The 23,639-nt window shown below is 44.5% G+C and overlaps 1 protein-coding gene across 1 annotated transcript; it reads right to left on the reverse strand.

Moving 5' to 3' along the window:
- Positions 1 to 5,137: 5,137 nt before the first annotated feature.
- LOC146337789 (chemerin-like receptor 1) lies at positions 5,138 to 6,195 on the reverse strand. The gene has a single exon (XM_084814356.1). The coding sequence runs from the start codon at positions 6,175 to 6,177 to the stop codon at positions 5,227 to 5,229; it is 951 nt and encodes a 316-aa protein (XP_084670482.1). The 5' UTR covers positions 6,178 to 6,195; the 3' UTR covers positions 5,138 to 5,226.
- Between the last annotated feature and the right edge of the window lie 17,444 nt (positions 6,196 to 23,639).

Consider the following 23,639-nt stretch of genomic DNA (forward strand, 5'->3'; position numbering starts at 1 on the left):
CCACTCACTGGGAGCTGCCATTATAGAAGACGGCAGTTGAAGAGCTACAGAAAAACACACATTTTGATAGAGTCGGAAGATTGTTCCTCCAACAGCTCATTTTCGTTGAGAGATGCAGTACAATTAACTGTCCAAAGAAAGGGCAGGGACTGAAGTAGGATTGTTAAAAGTATAAAATCACCCTATTCAATGCAACCCAATTTCTGAACCTGAACAAGTAGGGAAAATGGTTTTTTTTTATGTGTGGATGTTTTTAAAATGTAAGAAAGTCTTGCAAAACCAAAAAACCAAAGATGCTTTATTGAAAAGCAGATGCAAATGTTTAAAAGGTGTCCCGTGCTGGTTTTTTTTGTGGGAGAAGAGGGAAATTAGAGATTAATAGCACAATCTGGCGTATGCCTCATCAGAAGTAAGACAAAGTGAGTTTAATGGGACTTACTACCAAATAAAAGGTGTTGAAGAATCAGCAAAGTGATTCAGAGAACCAAAGGGGGAGGGGCATTTCACAAAACTATTTCTCCTCAAATTACTGGTTCAGTTTCATGGATTTGTGGTTGAATCACTGTTTCCCCCCAGCTTTAGTCTCCACAGACTGCTGGGGCTGACAAAAAGACTACTGAAGAGACTAAGAGGGATTTGCTCCCAGGTCAAAGGTTAGAACAAAACAACGGGCTTTAGAGAAAGGAGAAAAACAGTCTGTAGTTTCCCTTAAGTGTATGTTTTTTTTAAAAAATTTTTTTTAAAGAAAATGAACATGTGAACTGGGTGTGAGTAAAAGGAAAGGATGACATTGTAGAGTAAAATAAGGGGAAGAAAATGGGGAAATATAGTGCTGTTTTTGTACTTTCAGCTGCTTCTGATCGGAAGCAGTAGGGACAAGGGTGGCCTAGCTGCTGACCTCGGATGATAGAATTATTTCTCAATTAGTAGCCGTTTTGCTGATTGCTGGAAAAGAAAAGTCTACCGGTGCATAAAAGTAGGAAGCTTATATACTAGAGATGTGCACAAATGGCCTCTCGAAGTTCCCCACCACTTCTGGGCAGAGAAATTGGAGGCCAAATTTCTCCAAATTTCTCTAGGGGGGAGGAGACATTCTCTGACAATTTCTCACAGGTAGGGCAAGGGTTGTAGCACAGCTTCTTTCCTCCTCCTCCTCCTTCTTCTAGCATTTCTGGTTCCTTTGTGCTGCCACTGCAAGTGGCAACAACATCAGCTGAGTTGGCAGGCTGGCCACCATTTTGCATCCCACACAATGCAGGTGAGAGGAGGGCAGTGTTGTGTCTAGCTTCAGGGAAGAGGTGGAGCTAGCGCTGTGTCAAAATCTGTCCTCCAATTTCCTGAAAGTTTTCTTCCCTCATAAAAGAGGCTTCCATTGTTCTGCCTCATTCTCAGGGTGTTTTATTGTGTATTTGTGTGGTGTTTTTGAGCTTTTACCTCATCAGTGCAAGGTGGCTGAGGGTGCTGTATGTGTGTTTTCTTTCTATTACACCTCTCTCCATTGCTCTGCAGCCTCCAAGGCTGCCTGCACTTCCTGAGCTGAAATAGCCCTAAGGGAGGAATTACTGTACCTTACGATGCATTGGAGGTAGGTGGCTCTGATATCCATGGGGCAGTGAATCTGTTCCAGGCTTCAGTCAGAACCAGTCAGCGCTCTAAAGGAGCTCCTCATCTTGGACAGCTTCTTTAGAGTTCTGATTGGTTGTAAAACCTGGAGTGGATTCACTGTCCCACTGACACCAGAGCCACCTGCCTCCACTGTTATGATGTCTTTCCCTGGGCTTTAATTGAAGTGTGGGAAGCTGAGGAGGCTACCGGCTGCTGGAGAGATGATTGTACAATGAAAGACACACACACACACACACACACACACACACACACACATAGAGTCCTTGGCTACCTGGTAAATAAGGTAAGCACATGAAACCCAAACCCAACCCATGAAGATTTTCTTCACCATGGAATTCCTTTTCAAAAGCAATTTCTTTTCTGTCAACGAGAATGAGAATGGCTGAAAAACACACGGGAGAAATACTATACACATCATTTATATGCAACCTAAAATCAATAGCAGTGACCAGCTTTGGGTAATCTTTTAGGGTGCTTTCTGTGGTTGGAGAGAGATGAATGTGGTATCAGAATAAATGGTGCCATCAGTGCAGGACTTTGAGCTAGAAGTCCAGGGCTCTATTCAGTTGAAAGGGTCGGAAGGTCACCAAATGCAGCAGGGTTGGCTTACTACATTTTGAGGTGAGTGAAGTCATACCCAATACTATCTCAAGAGGTGGAGGGGGCAGCTGTGAGATCTTAAAGTCCAGAGTCTAAAATTACGTAACTGCACATAATTGCTCCCCTGATGCATATAGTTTTGCAGAAAGAATAGTGGTTAAAAATAGTGGTTTTGCTCCTCCATTAGGTGAATTCAACAAAAGGAAAAAGCAACAACAACAACCTCTACCGTTACCACAACTCTGAAGTAATTATAGGGTGCAGTTTTTGAGATCATTCTTACAATTGGATATGAGAGTTCTGGCTTCCAAGAACTGAAACAGTCCCTTCCCAGGCATAATTTCAGCCACTGATGTGCTATAGAATGTTCATAAACATTCCAACTGCTTAGATTTTTTTTTAAAAGCTTGAATCCAAGTATTACAGATAAGTGGAACTGTGAACTCTTGACGAATTGAAAGTATGTAGCCCTATCATAACAGTAGCCAACAGTAACATCACTTGAAGTAGAGATAGAATAAGGTTATTAAAAAAACGCATCTGCACATTCTTGTAGGTCTCCGCATTCATTTATATATTACACACCGTAAGTGTCATCTTTCGAGGATCAATGGATATCCATCAAAGAGCCCTGAAATTGCGCAACTTGTTCACATAACTGGATGGCAATGGAAAGCCTGCTAAAGTTAACTGAAGGTGCTCATGGACCTTTGAATTTGAATTCTCAAGTCCCCTTCATCCCATATGTTTTCAAAGCAGGCTTTAAGCCCATATTGTTAAATGGGTAGGACAGCAGACACTCCAGCCCATGGGCTGGCAAGTAGGTGGCTGACTGGTAGGCAGATGGCTGGCTAACACACACACAGGCAGGCAGGGAAGGGCTGCAGCTTAGCAATGTAACACATGCTTTGAATGCTAAAGGTCCCAGGTTCAATCCCCAGAATCTCCAGATTGGGTGGGGAGTGACAGCCAATGCAGACAATACTGACTTAGATGGACCAATGCTCTGCTCAGTATAAGACAATGTCCTGTTCCTAATAGTTGGTAGGTGAACATCAATCCGTCAGGTGTGGTTTCGCTAAGCAGAGTTACCCACAGAGAGAGTGAGAGACAGAGAGAGGCACACCTGGGGGGTTTATATCAGATAGTAGTATGGCACTGATCAGGATGAATCTGTCTATTTCATTTTCTCAGTTTTCCAATCTTAAATTCATCCATACCTTGAGATTTGTTTCTAAAGTGCATGAAGATTCGTATGCATTCTTGTGTGTATTTCCCTTGACCTATGCATTTCTGAACACAGTTTTGCCTGAGATACACATTTTTGCAAGCAGTTTTCCTAGTATTTTTGAACATTATTTTCACTATTTGGGTGTGCACGTTCCCCTAACAGACACATTTTTATATACATGTTTAATTCACATTTTTATAAGCTTTGTAAAAATTTGGAAAAGTGCACATTTCAAAAGATAACTGGGTTTTGGTTCGCATCCTGGTTCAAAAGTGCAAAATTAGGTAAAGTTTACATTACAGTGCCAACCAACCAAATTTCTCCCCCTCACTAGATTGGTCCTCTGGTGTCACCTGATTTCCAGGATCTGGAAGATCCCGGGCTGTGGTGATAATGTCCCAGCATTATCTGGCTGCAGTTCCATCCCTCTGACTAGAAGGGAATCAGGGCCTGAACTATAGGTTTTCCAATGTGAGCCTGACAGTGGAATTTATGAAGCCCATGCTTCAGTAGGACTCCCCAATAGTCAAGAAGTGAGTTTCCATTGCTCATTGTTTATCACCTTACCTCTTTACCCAGCTAAAAGAAGCAGAATAGCATACCTAAAAGACATCATTAATTAATTAAGTATAAACATTTCATTAACATTTATAATTAATTATAAACAATTATAATTAATTAATTAGAAACAATTAATTAGAAACAGTTGCATCCTGTCTTTTCCATACTCCGTGCTTAAGGTGGATAAAAGCCACAGAAACACACCAAAAAATCACATATAAATACTACAAAAAAGATAAGAAGAAGAGACAGAAACAGGAGCCAGTAATATATAGGTAAAAGCCAATAAAAAGTGCAACAAAAATGGACAACCTGGAATAAAACCAACCAACCAGGCAAATGAAAGGCCTGCTGGAACAGAAAAGTCTTTACATCTTGTTAGATGGTTGACAGAGTGGCCGGGTTTGCACAATCTCAGAGGGGGAAATACGTATTTATTTTTATTTATTTAAAATATTTCTTGGCCGCCTTTCAGGGCAAAAGCTCTCCCATGGTGGCATATAGCAATAAAATACATAAAACCGGTATAATATGAAGAATGATACAAACGCCATAAAAACGGTAAGAATGCAATAAAACCAGCAATAAGATCAACTAATGGGTTCTGGGTGGCTTGTTACCCATGGCAACAAGCCACCCTGGCTGTGTTTGCATGACATGACAAGCTGCACTGCTGAGGGTAATTATGCTAATCTGCCTCCACTGGCACATGACAGGCATGCGTGGGGTGGGAAATATGCCACTGTGCCTAATTTTCCTCTCCATGACTGTGTGAACTGGCATAGTGGGTGCTGTGGGCCAGTGGAGGCTGGTGGCTCCAATGTCGGTGGGACTGTGAGTCCATTCTGGGTTTCAGTCAGAACGAGCCAGAACTCTAAAGGAGCTATCCAAGGTGCTGAATCCTATCCCCAAAATACATTCAGCACCTAGGATAGCTCTGTTAGCATTCTGGCTGGTTCTGACTGAAACCCGGAATGGGTTCACAGCCCCACTGAAATTGGAGCCACCAGCCTCCACTGCTATGGGCATCGTTTGGGAGGGAGTTCCAGAGTCTGGGGGCAGCCACTGAAAAGGCCCTTTCCTGCATCTCCCCAAAATATCCATCAAGTATTTAGTTTGCAAAATCTGGCTTGGAGCACAATTTTAATTTCTTTGGTGGCAAGGAACACAGAATACCCAAAGGCCTGCTGAGCATGGGAAAAGACCAATCAAACCATGCTGGACTCTACTCCTGATGTGGAACTAGAGTTTCTGTTGCTGGAAAAAGAGGTTGTGGTCCACTTCTCACTGAACGCCCCTTTAAAGGCTGACACGAAGGAGTGCCAATTAGCCTTTCTGCAGTCTGGCCCGATGAAGGCATATAAAAGGGGGTTGAGACAGCTGTTGAGGCAGATCAGGCTGTTAGCCAATGGCAAACCTATATCAAGGATGTATTTCATTTCCAGGCTGTCATCATCCAGCGTTTCGAGAATGGAGAAGAGGTGGTAGGGGAACCAACAACCGAAGAAGGCCACCACTACCGCCACGATGATTTTGAAGGATCTTCCAAATTGACTAAAGATCTTGCCCTTTAGCTTGATAACAATGGCACAGTAGCAGGCCAGAATGATGTTGAAGGGGATGAGAAAGCCAAGCACAAATTCAGTAGCCACCATGGAACGGTGTGTCATTAGGTCACTAGCACCCTTGGAACCAAAGTTGTAGGTGCACTCTATTGTGCCATCCAATGAGTGTTCTGTGTCACGGAAACTGAAATAGGGGGAGCTGAGGACCAAGGCCATCATCCAGATGATTACAGCCATGAGGGAAGCCCGCCAGAGAGTACGGTGGTTCAATGCCCAGACTGGATGCACCACAGAAACACAGCGGTCCGCGCTGATGGCTGTCAAGAAGAAGACACTGGCAAACATGTTGAGGAAGGGCACCACAGTGTCCAGTTTGCACATCAGCCTTCCCAGAGACCAGCGATCCAGGGCCAGATAGGTTATCTCAGAGGAGAGGCAAATGGCGAAAATGAAATCAGCTACAGCCAAGTTGAGATACCATATGGTGGTAACTGTCTTCTTCATGTGAAAACCAGTGAGGTAGATAACTAGGGCATTGCCTGTGGTCCCCAGGAGCAACGTGATGCTGTACATTGCCATGGAAAACATTTTCATCACCCAGATATGGGTAGTATTTGAGGAAGGACCCATGAACCAGCTTTCATTCCAGCTGCTGTTGTGGACTTCATAATCATATGGAAAGGAGGTGAAGGGATCCATCCCTTCTCAGAATCGTGCACTGTCTACCTTTCTGTGGGTCTGGCCTAAAACAAAACAAAACAAAACAAAACAAAACATGCCGTTATGTTAGAACAGAACTGAAATGAATAGGGAAGTTCTGAAATAAAATGAATACGTTGTGGGGGGAGGTCCAAATGGTTAGATTTCAGATATTAATGAAAATAATCCCAGTTTCTAACTCCATATTTTGATATGGAAATGTGAAACTTAGACTTTTGTTTCGAGTTCTGAATTAAAATTGGCCTCAGTCCTACAAACAATCACCTCCATAGGGCATGATTGTTAGGATACAACTAAAAGTGTGATTGAACCTTTAACTAAGGGCACACACCTTTTAGGTTCAGGGAAGGCAGGTCTAAGGTTTAAGACGGTTAGTCCATAGTAGATACAGGCAGTGGTCGAGAGAGCAACCTGTTACCAGTTCCTAACAAATACTTATTTAAATACGTATTTAAATACTTACAAATAAATATTTAAGACCTATATGTTTCTGTTGCATGGAGTGACCATTAAACAATGCACTCATAATCACAGAGCAACAAGCATTTGGGATTTTACAATAGCCCCTCAGTGAGACGCTGAAATTAAGGAAATGTAGTGCTGGAGAACTAGGGAGGTCATATGTTCTCTTTTACAGAGGGCTGTCCTCTATCTGAAGGGCTGTCATTTCCAATTCCAGTTGAAAGAGAAAGGAGCAGAAGAACTATTGCCAATCCACAGTTAGCATTTGAACAGCAGACTGAGCAGGCAGGCGCACAGGTCACATACTATGGTGAGATGCACTGAATTTCTATTACAATTCCAAAATTTGCATCTATACCTATAAATTAACATATGCAGATTGTTTGCAAATCACTGTCCTCTTTTGTCCTCTGTTCTGATGGTGCATGTTCTCCGTTTTGGAGATTCATAAGTGGCCACCATATGGAAAACTTAGGAAACAAAGCCGGGAGCAATAGATTACTCAGCAGTCCCTAGCAAAACTCTCAGTCAAGAGCTGTCTTGCTCCGGCTTCGTTGGCTGTGAGTTGTGCTTTAGTCATTTCTAAACTGAAACTTTAAAGGGCTGGATGTGCCTGATGTCGTCTGATCTCAGAAGCTAAGCGGGGTCAGCCCTGGTTAGTACTTGGATGGGAGACCACCTGGGAATCAGGCTTCCTGCACTGAGCAGGGGTTTGGACCCAATAGTCTTGTAGGCCCCTCCCAACCCTATGATTCTATGATCATCTGTCAATGCACAACTGATCAGATACCAGGCGTCAAGCTTTGAAGCTGTGCCCTTTGACTTAGAAGTCTCTTGCTGTGGTTACTCCGCAGGCTGGCCATGTGTCCTGCGTTAGAGGGGGCAGTTCTCTGTTTGAAGGCATGCTGTGTTTCAGGAGCTGCATTCCAGTGGTAGGTGGGGCTGAAGGCAAAAAGGGTGGGGGCCAAAATTACCCAGTGTATATTAGTTTAAAACTCTTAACTGCCAGTAACTAAGCCTTAGGAGAGGCATTTTGACCTTTTAGAATGGGGGAAAAAAAAATACTCCAAAGCCGGGAAACTACCAAATGATCAGCTGGGGGAAAGGGGATGAGGGCAGAGCAAGGGGGTGTGGCACTCTGAGGAATCCCAGAGGGCCAGATTGCAACTTCAGGTAGGCTGGGTTTGGCCCATAGGCCCAAGGTTTGACACAGGGCTGGCCCTACCATGAGGCAAAGTGAGGCTGCTGCCTCAGGTGACAGATTTAAAAGGGCAGCAAATCGTTAGCTATCCAGTTTGTTAATACTGTATTTGTACTGCAAGAGATGAGGAAAGGCACTTATGTGATTTTCTGCCTAATGTGCCCAAATAACATGCCTGCCTAGCATCCTATGCACCTTGACTTGGTTGGCTGAGGGGTACCATTTGCTGCTCTGCCTCAGGCAGCAAAATATCTTGGGCCAGCCCTGGTTTGATGCCCCTGCAATATTGGAAGGGCTGTCCAGTCCAAATCTGGTTTAAAGATAAAAGAACCATAAGCAGGAAGGGAGAACAGGGGCCTTGATTAGCCCATTCGCAGTTAGCACCTGGACAGCAGACTGAGCAAGCACAGACTGAGCACAAGTGGTATTGTATTTCTATTTAAATTATACTAATTATTTCCCAATTGGCAGCTGTATATATAAATGAGGCCATGAAAATGTTTGGCAAATCTGTGTCCTCTTTTTTGACAGTGAGGAGAATGTACTCTGCACATGCTTAAGATATGTTATCTTCCTTATTACTATTTTTACAATGTTCCTAGCATTCGGAATGTAGGTTCTTGGTGAAGGTTTGGCTGAGGCCATCACCAGAAACATTGTGGAGGTGTGGTGGTGGTGACGGGGGCAGGGAATCACCGCAGGTTACCCAGAGCATCAATACAGGTAGACTAGTATGTTTGAAGTTATTTACTACTCTCATGGCATCTTACAATGAATGATTGGGTATAATTTTGCCTGCATGCCTGTCCTCAAACCACTACAAGCAAAAGAGATAAAGACTTAGTATAAAAAAAGAAAGAAAGCTGAACATGCCTGGAGGCGGAGGGGCGTGGATTATCACAGAGGGAATTAGGTCTTACAGTTCCCTGAACTCAATGGTGTTGCAGTCGCAGAGTGTGCATCTTTGGCACCCCCACCAGGCATCCAGCTTTTGAATACCTTCTTTTCCAGCCCATTTCAAGACTTTGATTGCACGCATGATTTATCTTTGTCAAATTGCATGATACATTTGCATTCTAGGATTTGTAAAACTGTATTTATTCAGGTCAGATGAATAGTTTGCACCATTTATTCCAGCTTGTTGAGGTGATAGTTAAGTAGCATCCCAGACAATCAAGTTGCTTTTGTCACAGGCCCTTAAATCTTGCCCAGAAGCCATGGCTTGGGCTCAGACCCAGGCCAGCTATTGCCTCCTGCTACGTGCCTACATTTTGGGCACTCAGAACACCTCACATGGGTGTTTGCTTCCTTCCCTGCCCCTTCCCAAAGACTTTACTCCAGCCTTCCTAACCCTGGTGTTTCCCTGGTGCTGGCTGGGGGATGCTAGGATTTGTAGTTCAACACATTTGAAGTGTACCAGGTTAGGAAAGGCTGCTTTAATCCCATACATTAGAAACCTTGTTTGATACATTACTCACCCGCTTTTAAGTTGTTTTGTCTGGCTTGCCAAAGTCTTTTGCAGTTCTGTTTTCGTACCCTACTGGGTAGTTGTACTGACTCTCCATCCAGTTCCTTCCTGTCTTTCTTATCGCTCTTGTGTCTTCCTTATCTCTCTTGTCTTCGGCTGTCTCTGCTGCCTTTTTGAAAAATGTGCCACCACAATCTTCGTTATCTCTCTTGTCTTCAGCTGTCTGTGCTGCCTTTTTGAAAAATGTGCCACCACAATCAGGGCAACCACTGCTGAGGGAGGCTGTAGTTGCATCTGCAGAGGGGGCTGAGGCACACGTTTTTCTGTGTGAGTCCTTGGGAATAGTCAGAACTAGGGATGTCAGAGAAATCCATTTGGGGGATGGAGTTTGATGGGTTTTCCTAGGCTCAGTCCCCTAGACTTCATTTGGTTCCTGCTTCAGCACTCGACTTGATCTGCAGTGAGTTGGGCCAGTTCGTGGATTCTCAAGGAATTTTGCACAATTCTTTGGGAAGGTTCTACAATTCGTGCAAATTGAGGAGACGTTTGCACAAAATTCTAGCTGAATTTGTGCAAATTACACAAATCATGGTCAAATTTGCATAAGTTGCAGGATCTAGCCATAATTTGTGCAAATTTGGCCATAATTTGCACAAATTATGGCTGAATTTGTGCAAATTGCCCAGGAATTTGTGCAAATTGCAGAACCTTCCCCCCTTCAAAAAAAACACCTGCACAAAATGTTCCCAGAGTTTGGGGAGCAGCCCACAGCTCAGTCCACAGATGCAAGCAAATCGTACATGCTGTAGAACTTCATCGGATCAAAAATGAAATGGATTTCCCAGTGACGGACATCCCTAGTTGGAATATACTACATGGAGGAAATTAATCTAAGACTGAACTAGCCTTAAGAGAATGAGATGATGATAATGATGATGATCATAGAATCATAGAATACTGGGGTTGGAAGGGGTCTATAATACCACTGAGTCCAATCCCCTGCTCAATGCAGGAATCCAAGTCAAAGCATCCTTGACACATGGCTGTCCAGTTTCATCTTGAATTCCTCCAGTGTGGGAGAGCCCACCACCTCCCTAGGAAATTGTTTCCATTGTCGTATTGCTCTAACAGTCAGGACGTTTTTCCTGATGTTCAGCTGGAATCTGGCTTCCTGTAACTGGAGCCCATTATTCCATGTCCTGCATTCTGGGATGATCGAGAAGAGATCCTGGCCTTCCTCTCTGTGATAATGATGATGATGATAATTCCTATATCCCAGCTTTTCCCAACCTGGATCCCTCCAGCTGTGTCGGACTGCAGCTCCCATCAGCCCAGCCAGCATGGCCAATGGACAGGGATGTTGGTAGTAGTAGTCCAAAGCAGCTGGAGAAACTCAGGATGGGGAAGGCAGCTAACCACTGTTTTTATGTTTTTCCTATATGCCAATAGTGAAGTTCCTTCTCTGAATGTGGATCATTTTGTAGCCGAACGGGAACCATCCAGGCACAGGGCGGAGGTATCAGTAGGCTTGGGGAAAACCCAAGGCTTGCAGAAGTACAAAAAAAGCCCTTTTTAAAAACAAATGAACAAACAAAAGTGTAACAGTGGTGGTGGTGTTGAGAAATCCCTAAACAGCTGAATGATGGTTGACTATGTTCAGGGGCCAAAGAAGACTGATTAACTGCTAAAAGGAAAAAAAAAGAAAAGAAAATGATGTGTGCATGTGTGGAATAGTGTATTGTAGAAAAGGGCATGGAACCCTGAACAGTAACACTCCATATGGCAGTATTTTTTTATTGTTGTCCTATGCTGTTGTTGTTGATAATATCATTGCTGTCCAGTGTCGGTATACCACTGGAGGGCGGAGGGGGGGGGAGATACTGATTTCCTGAGGCAGGGAGTTCCAAAGAGTAGATTCTGCAACTGAGAAAGCTCTCCCATGCATTCTCACCATCTGCAATTCAGATGTGGGCATGACATGGTTCCAAACTGTTAAGGCCATAAACGGTGATTACCAGTACTTTGAATCACAGCCAGAAACAGGTCAGATGCTCTCTCTCTCTCTCTCTCTCTCTCTCTCTCTCTCTCTCTCAATCCAGCTGAATTCCAGTTCCAAAAGGCAATCTATTTAGAACTCAGAAACTCAAAATATAACATTTTGACTGAGACTTCATCAAGACGGTTTCCACATAGAGATTAATATGTGAATTAATTAAAACCCATTTCTAAGCAGGTTTATCCAGAAAGAATTCCCTTTGATTTTGGTGTGAAACTTACTCTCTAGTAACTGTGCTTAGCTTTACTTCTTAACAGTGCAGTCCTAGACATGTCTACTCAGAAGCAAGTCCCATTGAATTCAGTGGAGCTTACATCCAGGTAGCTGGGTATAGGATTGCAGCCTTAGTGAGTTTTCTTCTCCTGTAAGCCCTGTGGCTACAGGCTTAAACTGGTTGAAACATCATTTGCTTGGATCTCTAGTTCTGATCTGTGTGTGCATTTATGTGTGCTGTGTGGGTGTCAGGCACCTCTAACAGAGAATTCTGGGCTCCCTCATCAAATTGCAGTTCCCAGAATGCTTTGTGGGAAGTCATAAACAGTTGTAAAAAGTGGTGTAAAATTAGTATGAAGGTGTAGTGCAGAGATAGGTGTTTTTCAGTTTCTCCCCTTAAATTGCAAAATTGGGGTTATGATTCTGAAAAATTCACTGTCACTGATAACACTGCACGAGACTGTCCAGCAGCTGTGCCCACATGCCTCTGTATGTGCAGCCCTCCTCAGATGTTCTGTTTTAGGGTAAACATGAGAGGAAGGGGAGTATGTGAGTCTTGCCCCTCTGCGTGTGTTGCTGTCACCCTCTCTACACATGGAGGGTGCCTTTCTGAAGGGGAGACTGCTTTGCCAGAGAGGTTCTTCCTTGGATTCAGAGCAATGACTACACAAGCTAGCAAGAGTCAAAAAGCTTTATTAACTATAGCAGGCAGGGTATTCCAGTTAAGCATATGTACAATTGCGCTCATTTCACATGCCAGCAAGGTTATGCTCAAAATCCTACAAGTTAGGCTTCAGCAGTATGCGAACCGAGAACTACCGGAAGTACAAGCGGGGTTTCGAAGAGGCAGAGGAACTAGAGATCAAATCGCCAACTTTCGCTGGATCATGTGGAGAAAGCAAGAGAATTCCAGAAAAACATCTGTTTCTGCTTCACTGACTATGCTAAAGCCTTTGATTGTGTGGATCACAACAAGCTGTGGCAAATTCTTAAAGAGATGGGGGTACCAGACCACCTTACTTGTCTCCTGAGAAACCTGTACGAGGGTCAAGAAGCAACAGTAAGAACCAGACAGACATGGAACAACCGATTGGTTCCAAATTGGGAAAGGAGTACGACAAGGCTGCATATTGTCGCCCTGCTTATTTAACTTATATGCAGAGTACATCATGAGAAACGCCGGGTTGGATGAATCACAGGTTGGAATTAAGATTGCCGGGAGAATTATCAGCAACCTCAGATACGCAGATGATACCACCCTAATGGCAGAAAGTGAAGAGGATCTAAAGAGCCTCTTGTGGAGAGTGAAAGTGGAGAGTGCAAAAGCTAGTTTGAAACTCAACATTAAAAAAAGAAGATCATGGCATCTGGCCCCATCACTTCCTGGCATATGGAAGGGGAAGAAATGGAAGCAGTGACAGATTTTATTTTCTTGGGCTCCAAGATCACCGCAGACGGTGACTGCAGCCATGAAATTAAAAGACGCTTTCTTCTTGGGAGGAAAGCTATGGCAAACCTAGACAACATAGTAAGAAGGAGAGACATCACCTTCCCGACAAAGGTTCGTATAATCAAAGCTATGGTTTTCCCAGTAGTAATGTATGGCTGTGAGAGCTGGACTATAAGGAAGGCTGAGCGCTGAAGAATTGATGCTTTCGAACTGTGGTGCTGGAGAAGACTCTTACGAGTCCCCTGGACTGCAAGGAGGTCCAATCAGTCAATCCTAAAGGAAATCAACCCTGACTGTTCATTGGAAGGACAGATGCTGAAGGTGAAGCTCAAATATTTTGGCCACCTAATGCAAAGAGAAAACTCCCTGGAAAAGACCCTGATGCTGGGAAAGACTGAAGGCAAAAGGAGAAGGGGACGGCAGAGGATGAGATGGCTAGATAGCATCACGGATGCAATGAATATGGACTTGAGCACGCTCCGGGAGAGAGCGCAGGACAGGAAGGCCTGGTGTGCTATGGTCCATGGGGTCACGAAGAGTCGGACACGACTGAATGACTGAACAACAACAACAACATACGATATTATAAAGCAAACTAAGCAAAATTTCTTACTCCTCCATTCTGCTGTTGGGAGCCCCAGATAACGACAGCAGGGAGACTCCAGTCAGCCGATGCAGCACCTCCATGCTCCTGGTCTGCACTGAAGCTCAACTGAGTGATGCTCTGGAGGGTCTTATATACTTGAAGTCCCCTGTGTCCATGTGCTGTTTTTCACAGCCCCCTTAATCAATGACACCTGTTGATGGGCAAAACTTTCAGTCTCATGATGATTATGCATTTTTTTATTCTACCCAAGAGATAAGTGCTAAGGCAGGTGGACCATGGCCAAAGAGAACCTCCTGCATTCCAAGATCGTACCAGCCTGACCATATTCTGGGAAAACAGGAGTCAGGCCAAGAGGGCTCAGGCCAAGAGCTAGAAGGCTCTTAAAGAGGCCCAAGAGACTTGGTTTTTAAGGTCTCACAGGAGTTTCAGGCATAAAAGAAGCAGTTGTAGCATGTCACACAATCTCCTCAATATAAAAGTCTTCCACTACAGAGACTCTCCTCTGCCCATGCAGACTCTCCATGCTGAAAAACCAGTGCTCAAAATCATGCGAGGAGCCCCCACGGATGGATGAAGCTCTCCCCTTCAGAAATCCACCTTCCAAGAATAGAGAGCCATGGAAATGAAAGTGGAAGGGGTTGGGCTAGCACACGATCCCTCCTCACATGTTTACTCTACCCTAAAACCAGTGGAAGCTGGTGGCTCTGAGGTCAGGGGGGCTGTGAATCCACTCTAGGTTTCGGTCAGAACCAGTCAGAACTGTAAAGGAGCTATCCAAAGTGTTGAACCTATTTTGGGGGTTTGGTTCAGCACCTTGGATAGCTCCTTTAGAGTTCTGACTGGTTCTGACTGACACTCAGAGCATATTGAACGCCAGAAGAAGGCTTGTGTGTGCATGTATACGCATACAGGTAAGTGAAGAGAAACCTTTCCCAACCTGGCGCCCTCTGCGATGGACTACAACTCCAGCTCCCATCATGGTCAGAAGGCACATGATGCAGTCACCTTGATGAAGCTAAACAGGTCTGGGTTTGGTCAGTGCTTGGATGGGAGACCACCTGGGAACCACATGTAGCCACCTTGAGTTCCACAAAGGAAGAAAGGTGGGATATAAATGGAATGAATGAATGAATAAATAAATAAATAATTTCCTGCCTGCATGGTCACTGCTCGTCAGTGTAGCCAGTACTGAGATAGACAGACAGATTGGTATAAGACAGCCTCCTATGTTTCCATGTTCTTTGCTAAGGCAACAACAACCAAAAAACCAACCAGGAGAGAGAGAAATAGGGAGGGAGGGAGGGAGAGAGAGAAAGAAAGAGAGAAATTCAGTAGATACCCACCACCACCATCAGTCATGTGTGTTGTTCATTCCTTCTGCCCTATTTTCAAGGCTGTGAACCTTTTCAGGGGGCTGAGTTATGAGATTGCATGCCTGCAACTGGAGTTGATTCGGGGCCTCACTGGTCCCTCAGAGTTCTGAATGCTGATTCTGTGCCATTTCTCCCCTGCCCCACCATCCTTGCTCCCTTCTCCCCGCATTGTGAAAGTGGTGTGCATCCCCGTCCTGCTAGCAATGGTGTTTGGCCACACAGCTTGGTTCCTAACTATCAGCCCATCTCATCAGTGTCTCTGATCTCTCCAGCTGTTCAAACAGCACATGAGACTAAACCGTTGCAGTTTATCTTGGTTTCCTGTAGTTCTCGCATTGCCTCCGACATTTCAAAAATGACTTCAGGAACACTCATGTAACGCTCCTATTGTCATTCCGCAAGATCATATCAAAGCTTCCCTGCATCCACCAGTATACATTCCTGAAGGTTCAACGCTGCCTGCTTTACTAATTTACTCTGCATTCACCTGTCCTCCACAGATTTAAAAACTAAAGCCAATCGATATATTGCCCCTACTTTTTCACGCAACACTGACACTTTTGGATTAGCAGGGACATTGATGTCAGTTGCCAACCCCCCTCAGAATATCCTGTTCCCTCTGAGTTTAGCTGCAATTCTCACAGTAGCAAGTACGATGGGGGTAGATGAATTATTTCAGCAACAATATATAGTTGTGAGCTATTCCTGTTGTAATGCAAGGTCATTTGTGCATGTGTGTGGCAGGGGGGAATTAAGGCCCATTAGCTTTGCAAAAGACCTGCTCCCTGTAGAGATGAACATGGCTAGAACTGGTTTGTTGACATGGATCAACTCAGTTGCTTGCATTTCTGGACTCTCTTGGGGGTGTAGCTATGGGACCTGTCATGATGGACAGCTGCACTCAAAATTTGCCACGACTCCACTCCTTTTTGCAAGGCCATGTCCCCCCCCCCAAAAAAGTGGCTGTGCATGTCACGTTTACAGGGGACCATCCTTACTTTTTTATCCCCTGAAATGAACTGACCAGTACACTTTGTTCAGCATCTAAGGTCCTCTTCTGAGTGCCTCCTCAAAGGAAACTTGGAAGGCAGCAACAAGGGAGGGGGCCTTCTCAGTGGTGACCCCCCATCTGTGGAACAAGCTCCCTGATGAGGTCCGCCTGGCACCAACATTGTTGTCTTTTAGGCTCCAGGTTAAGACCTGTCTCTTCTCCCAGGCATTTGGCAGCACATGATGAATTTTAATCGGTCCTGGATGTGTCTTTAGTTATGACTGACAGTTCAAAGTTGTTTTCAGTTACATGTTATTTGTGTCTATTGCCTGTGTGCTTTTATGTGCTTTTTTGTAAATGGCCTTTAAGCTTTTTATATTGTATTTAATGTTTTGACTTCTGTCAACTGCCCAGAGAGCTTTGGCTATGAGGCGGTATAGAAATTCAACAAACAAATAAATAAATATCTCTGTCCCTCATAAATCATTTTCCCTAGTTTCCCCTTTGGGGGTGGGGAGGATGCCTTGTTAATATTGTAATTGGAGAAAGCAAATGTTACACAAGCCCTTCCATTAAAAAATGATGTAAAAACTCCCCCCCTCACACACAAACAACCACTTATAAAAACTGTAGGTAGGCAAGCAGACGAGAAGAGGCATTCCCTCCTGGTTTGAGGGGGAAAGAAGAATGCTTCTTCTGAAGTGGTGCCTGCTGCTGAGAAATGTGTGTGTAACTAACTAAAGAACAAAAAGAAAAAAAACGTGGAAGTTTGCTTCAGGACTCTTGCTCTTATGCAGATATGCAGCACAATCTTATAAAGTGGAGGTGAGGACCTTCCAGCCTGTGGGCTAAATGAGGACCTTCAGACCTCTCAGTCTGGACCTCTGGACTCTCTTCAGGCCACGCCCCTCCCTTCAGCCATGCCTCTCAGGCCACGCCCCTCTGGTTATTGATATTATTTGCTTTGTTCTCCGGCTACAAAACAGGAACTTTGCACAGCTCGAGGAAGGAGAATGTCTAGATGCAAATGTCTCCCATTGCATAATGAACAAAAGTAGGAGTCACATTTGTAACTCCACCCACTTTTGACTCTGCCCACCCCCACAGATGGAATGTGGACCCCCAAAAAGCTTAGGCTGAGGTAATGAGGACCTTGACAGGAAAAAAAAAGCTTCCTTACCCCTGCTTTAGAGCCCTTATTTTTCTTCATATGTCAAATTTATGGCAGTATACAGCGGAATCCTATACAGGTTTACCAGGCAGAGGTCCCACTGAGTTCAATGAGACCTACTCCCAAGTAAGTATGCATAGGATTGCACCATGGCTGGCTAGAACATGCTGGGAGTTGTAAGACATTTTTCTGTCTAGTAAATATGCATAGTGTTGTGCTCGGAAGGAGCAATACGATGGCTCCTAGACATTGTCCAACCTTGGAAGCGGGAATCAGAGGTCTCCCCCGCCCCACCGCAGCCAGTGCAGAAAGAACCATGCCAGCTGTCCTGCAGTTGACCTCAGAGAGGGGGAAAAGAGGGTGTTCCGGTGGGCAGGGAGGGGAGGAGGCCAGGATGCAAGCTATACTGACCCTTTGACACCCTCCTTCCCTCCCCCTCTGAAGTGCCATCTCTTGACAGGCCAAAAAGTGAAATATGGAGGGCGGGAGGACGGGGAGGCGAAGATCACCTCCGCCACTCCTCCTGCCCTACGATGGATGATCGGAGCCTCCGAGTTGGGGGGATTCCAATCATCAAGGGCGCAATCTATAGGATTAATTAATTGATTAGTTTAGTGATTAAAAATACAATTAATCAACTAAGATTTCTTTAATTGCAAGACAGCCCTAAACGAAATACGCAATTGTCTTCAAAACATAGACAAACTCCCAAACGTAGTTTCATAGGTGTATATTGTGCTACACAGGTAGGTGTTAGTATTGCAATGTTTTTAAATGTTTCAATTATTTATTATTTATATCTTGTCTCTACATTGTATTTTAATGTGAACTGTTTAGGGATTTTAATATATAAGTGGTATAAAAGTATTATAAATAAATAAAGAAGTGTCACACCTTTCCACATTCATTTTTTTACAGGCAGGAATCTCACTTCCCCAAATGGTAAAACCTCCAGATTTTCAAAACAGGGTTGCCTCCCTGCTGCATCAGGTCAATTGTGCCTTTAATGGCTGTGCGTTTAGTAGAAATTCAGACAGTGAAGCATTTTCTCCTCCACTCCAGGAAAAGCTGTACCTGCTGAATTTCTGCCTGTCATATCTGTAAAATGTATCACCTTAAGGAGTAGAACCTTGCTTATTCCCCGTGCCCCTTAGAACCTTGAGTTCCGATTCCACTTTTCTGCTCAGCCTTGTATGGGTAATTATGGCAGGCCTAGTTGTAAGGTGTTTCTGTGCACATCAGATCCCTACAGAAAGGTCCACACAGTTCTAATCTGCAGTTTGCCAGGAGGCCAAGAGTAAGAGTGACCCAGCATGTCATGATGATCATGGCCGCCTTTCTCTTGGCTTTCTTTCATTAGCTTAACTCAGAAGGTGGCTTTTTGTTCAGAGCAGCCCCGGGGTCCCAGTGGATAAAATTCATCCTTTTGCTTCAGGCCTAATTTTTCCACAGATCCATCTGGAAGGGGGGAAAATTGCTATGAGTATTGCATGCACCATTTACATTCATCCTCCAAATTGGCTAAAAGCGGCAGGAGATTATTGCAAATGTAAGCGTAATAGTCTCTGTGATTGAGAGAGAGAGAGAGAGAGAGAGAGAGAGAGAGCCACAGCGGCACCGTTCCAAGAAAATGATGCAGACAAAGGAAGCAATATGCTCTGAGTGCCTCCCGTGCGGGCTGGTGATGCTGGTGGGCTCTGAAGAGGTGGTGAGCTCATCAAATGACCAGCAAAAGCAAGCAGGCATGAGCTCTACTACGGCTGACGTGATGGACCCACATTCACTTAGATTAGCGGTAGGAACACATAGCTACTTAAATCCATGACACCTTTGGCTTCTGAATCAGATGGATTAAAAGGAGATCTCAGCTCTCTAAGTCAATTGCAGTGGACAGCAACAGTCTGGTTTGGTGTCCAAACTTCAGCTCTCACTCAGAGCTGTCTGATGTGCTAAATGGCTCCTGCATTGTCTGCCACCAGTGACCTTGTTTACCTGAAGATGCTACCTGCTCTCTGCTAGAAATCAATTCTTCCTTGTTGATAGGCGAGCTGAGATTCAATGACAACCCTCGCCTATTTTTTGCACATTAAGCAGCCGATCTGGAAAGCCTGCGTCCTCCCATAACCATATGGTTTAGGAAGGCTTCGTACACCCCTAGGAACATGATCTAATACCACTGGTAGGGAAAGAAATTCCACTCCCTATGGTATTGTTTTATTTCCTCCTTAAAACAAAACATTATTTCTAGATTTTTACTGACCTTATTGCAAAGCTCAGAGGCAGCTTACAAAATGAAACCATTAAGAAACACGATATAAACTTACTGTGCAGTCCTGTGTATGCCTACTCAGAAGTAAGACACATGGAGTTTAATGGGGCTTACACTCAGGCGTGTGTGTGCAGGATTGCGTGCGTGCACAAAGTCACACACAGAGAGGGCAGAAAAGAGGAGAGGCCAGGATACACCATACTGTGTGTCCTCTCCAATCCTGGTCCCACCCCCAGCAGTGTGACCTCTCTAGACGGGCTCAGAAGCCCTTCTAGAGAAAAAAACTAACAACAAGGAGGATAGGGAGGTGAAAATTGCTTCCATCGCTCCTTCTGCCTACAGAGCATAGGATATTCTGAGCACTCCGACATCAGAGCACTCTTTCGGAAAGCATAAGGTTGCTTTCCTGTAATCTGTAATCCCATACACACTTACCTGGTAAACCCTATTGAAATCAGTGGGACTTACTTCTGAATAGACATGCACAGGATTGCACTGCATAAATATAATCCATAATGTTAACCTGGGTTTGAATTTGCATCCCAATGGGTAAAGATTAGAGCTGTGCACAAGTGGCCCCCTCTCCCAATTCCCCACCCTATCTGTGGGCAGAGAAATTGGGGGAGCAATTTCACCTAATTTCTCTGGGGTGCGGGGAGAACTTCTTCAGTTTCTCCCAGGCTGACAAGGGTTGTTGCATAGTTTCTTTTTCCGTAAGGGGTTTTCTTGGGTGCTGAAACATCAACTGTGTTTGTAGGATGGCCCCCATTTTGCATCCTCCACAATGCAGGTGTGATGGGGGGAGTGTTGTGTCTAGCTCAAGGGAAGAGGTGGGGCTAGTGCTGAGCCAAAATGTGTCCTTCAGTCAATTTCCTGAAAGCTTTCTTCCCCCATGAAAGAGGCTTCTGTTGTTCTACCTCATTCTCAGGGTGTTTTATAATTCATTTTGTGCTGTTTTTGAGCTTACGTAATCAGTGGCTTAGTGGCTAAGATGCTGAACTGCAGACTGGAAAGTGGGCAGGACAGCAGTTCGAGACCCGAGTGCTGCGTGACGGAGTGAGCTCCCATCTTCAGTCCCAGCTTATGCCAACCTAGCAGTTCGAAAGCAAGAAATTGCAAGTAGATAAACAGGTACCGCTTCAGCGGGAAAGGTAACAGCGTTCCGTGCACCTCGGTGTTCAGTCATGCCGGCCACATGACCACGGAAGCGTCTTCGGACAGCACTGGCTCTTCGGCTTAGAAACGGGGATGAGCACTGCACCCTAGAGTTGGACACGACTGGTTGGGGACACCTTTACCTTTAATCACTGCTAGCCTCCCAGGCTGCCTGCACTTCCACAGCTGAAAATACCCTATGGGAGGAGTTACTTCATTATGCCTTCCCCTGGGCTTTAATTGAAGCATAGGGAGTGAAAGAGGCTACAGGCGACCAGAGAGATGATGGTACAGTGAAAGACAGGGCACTCATGCACATTCCTTGGCCATCTCCTAAGTAAGGTAGGCACAAGAACCTCAACCCAACCTCACGCAATCCATGAGAATTTATGTCAGGGATGAGTCCCAGTGCACTGAGATGTCTGACAGCTTCGACTCTGAAGCAGATGATGGTGTTAAGGCAACAGGTGAAATAAGCCAACAGCAAAGCTGAATTGCACCAAATGTGTGGGAATGGAGAGCACTGGTCAGGGGGGTTTGGCCATATCAGCAGGAGGCAGAGAATATGATATGGAAGCCAGCACAGAACAAACGTTAGGACCAAGCAAAGGGGTGTTTGAAGAGCTTCAGTGAGCAGGTCAGCTCACCTGCGCAGACAAGCAAAGCCAGTAAGGACAGGAACGAGCCCAGGAAATCATCAAGGATACCAGTTGTCATGATCCTTTTGAAAATGCTTTTTATTCTATTTTTTTATCTTTATAAAAGAAATAAACAGTACCAACAACCTAATCAATAACTACAATTTCCCAACAATACAGTATTCTTAGGAGGACACAGCAATAACGAAAGAGGAAAAGAAAAAAAAAGGGGGGGGAAGAGAGATAAAAAGAAAACAGAGAAAGGAGCAGGAAGAAAAACACACACACACACATATATATACACACACACACACATATATACACACACACACACACACACACACATATATGAGCAATTATCTCTGGCCTAGCCTGAATCTTCCAGAGTAAACATAGCCAATTAGCAAAACATGTTTGTATATTCCAGTTCATGGTGGTGGAGCAGAAATCTCATGCGATTTTCCATTTAGCCACGCCTCCACCATTTCATGATTCAGAAACTTCTTCATCTGGCCTTTAGAAAAAATGCAAAATGTAGCAGGATATTTTAAGTGGTATTGTAAGTTCATTTGTTTTGCCAGATTTTTCTCCTTGGTAAATTGCCTTCTTTTATCAGCAACCTCTTTGGTGTAATCCAGAAAAAGCATAACTTTATCTTCTTTCCAAAAAAGGTTTCCACCCTCTTTTGCCAAACACAGGATATAATTTTTTGTGGAGATTCTTGCATCGTATAACCAGTCCCTTTGGCATTTGACACATGGAATGCCTGCTCAATATCAAATGAATAATCAGATGGCACAGGGAGTATCTCATGCAGGAACTTATCTACAAAAGTAGACAAATTTATATCAGTAGGTAAATTTTTAATACCAATGCTACATACATTTGCCCTGTGTACAGAAGCCTCCAGTTGAGAAATTCTGACAGAGAAATTGTTGAAAAAAGCTTGTAATGTTGTCTCATTCCCTGCCACCTGATCTTGCAGCTCGTTAATCTTTGCCTCCATTTTTTTCCAAGAAGCGTTGATTAAATCCACAGCCCCTTGCAGGGCAGTGATAGAATTTTGAATAGTGTCCAGTCTCTTAGCCTGTTCTGCAAATTGCAAGGACAAAGTTTTTATCAAAGCAAGTAACTCCTCTGTATTTTCGCTTGTCGGAGACTTTGCCAAGGGAGGAGTGGGGGGGAGGGTAGGCGGAGAACCTTTTTTTCGCCTTAATGTAGTCATCCTTCTCTTCAAACAAATCTTGCAGGTCCTCAAATATTGTTGATATATCTTAATCCATTCCTCAAATGTTGCTGGTGTCCCTTAATCCATAAACTACAATGGAGCACGTCAGCCCTATTTTCTCCTATTTAGATAGGAGGTTCAAAACAACTTTGAGTGATGATTAAGCTCTGGCAGACTGGCTCCGGAGTCTAGCCCCTCTGCTAATACGCAGAGATAGCTAATCTTCCAAAACTTCATCCAAAGCTGCTCCTGACCCCCTTTTCATTCCAGGGAAGAGATGAAAAGGTTTTTCAACCTTTTAAAAAGCTGTTTGAGATAACGTCCCGCGGAAGCTCCACAGCATGCTGCAAGGGCGACATTGGCTCCGACCGGAAGTCAGTTGTCATGATCATTTTGGACCAGTTGGCTTTGAGGAGACAAAACAGCTCAAACACTTCCAAAAGCTCACGATACCGTATGCTGAAGCCAATGGACAGGACCCAGATGGCCAGAGAAATGAGAGTAGCCATTGGGAGCGCACAGGGTTTCTCAAGCCATGCAGGGAAGGCCATAGAGAGGCAGGAGCTGATGGTGAGGGCTGCCAGGAGGAAAGCCCTGGAGATCAAGTGGAGTGCAGTACCAATGCTCCTCGGCTTCAACTGGACCTCCAAGAACGGAACCAGTCTGATGGGCAGGAGTAAAAGGAAGACGACATCAGTAAAGGCCAGATTGAGTGTCTGTAGAGTGCACTGCTGACCTTCCTCTCTTTGTGGCACACATTGATGAAGAGAATGTAGGTAGGTAAGGACAGCCCGATGAGGAAGAACAGTCTAATGAGCATCCAGACTAAAATAGGATTCAGCTGCCTATTTAGTAGAGGGGGCATGAATAACCTTTTTTTCCTCTAGGGCTCTGGGGGCAGGCAGTGCCAACCTTGTGCTGAACAAAATGAAAGAAAATGAAACAAAATAAAACAAAGAGAACAATATAGGCCAAGAAAGGTGCTGTAAGATGACCTAATGCTGAGGGTAATTATAGACAGAGTTAATGGCCTGTCTAAGCACATGTCAGGGCC

Source organism: Heloderma suspectum, chromosome 10 (genome assembly GCF_057233095.1).
Source record: "Heloderma suspectum isolate Gila_16-S chromosome 10, 16-S_ref, whole genome shotgun sequence".
Classification (NCBI taxonomy): Eukaryota; Metazoa; Chordata; class Lepidosauria; order Squamata; family Helodermatidae; genus Heloderma; species Heloderma suspectum.

Bases quoted from the DNA above. Each gene is read 5' to 3' on its own strand.
- LOC146337789 (XM_084814356.1), bottom strand. From the start codon at position 6,177: ATGAAAATGTTTTCCATGGCAATGTACAGCATCACGTTGCTCCTGGGG.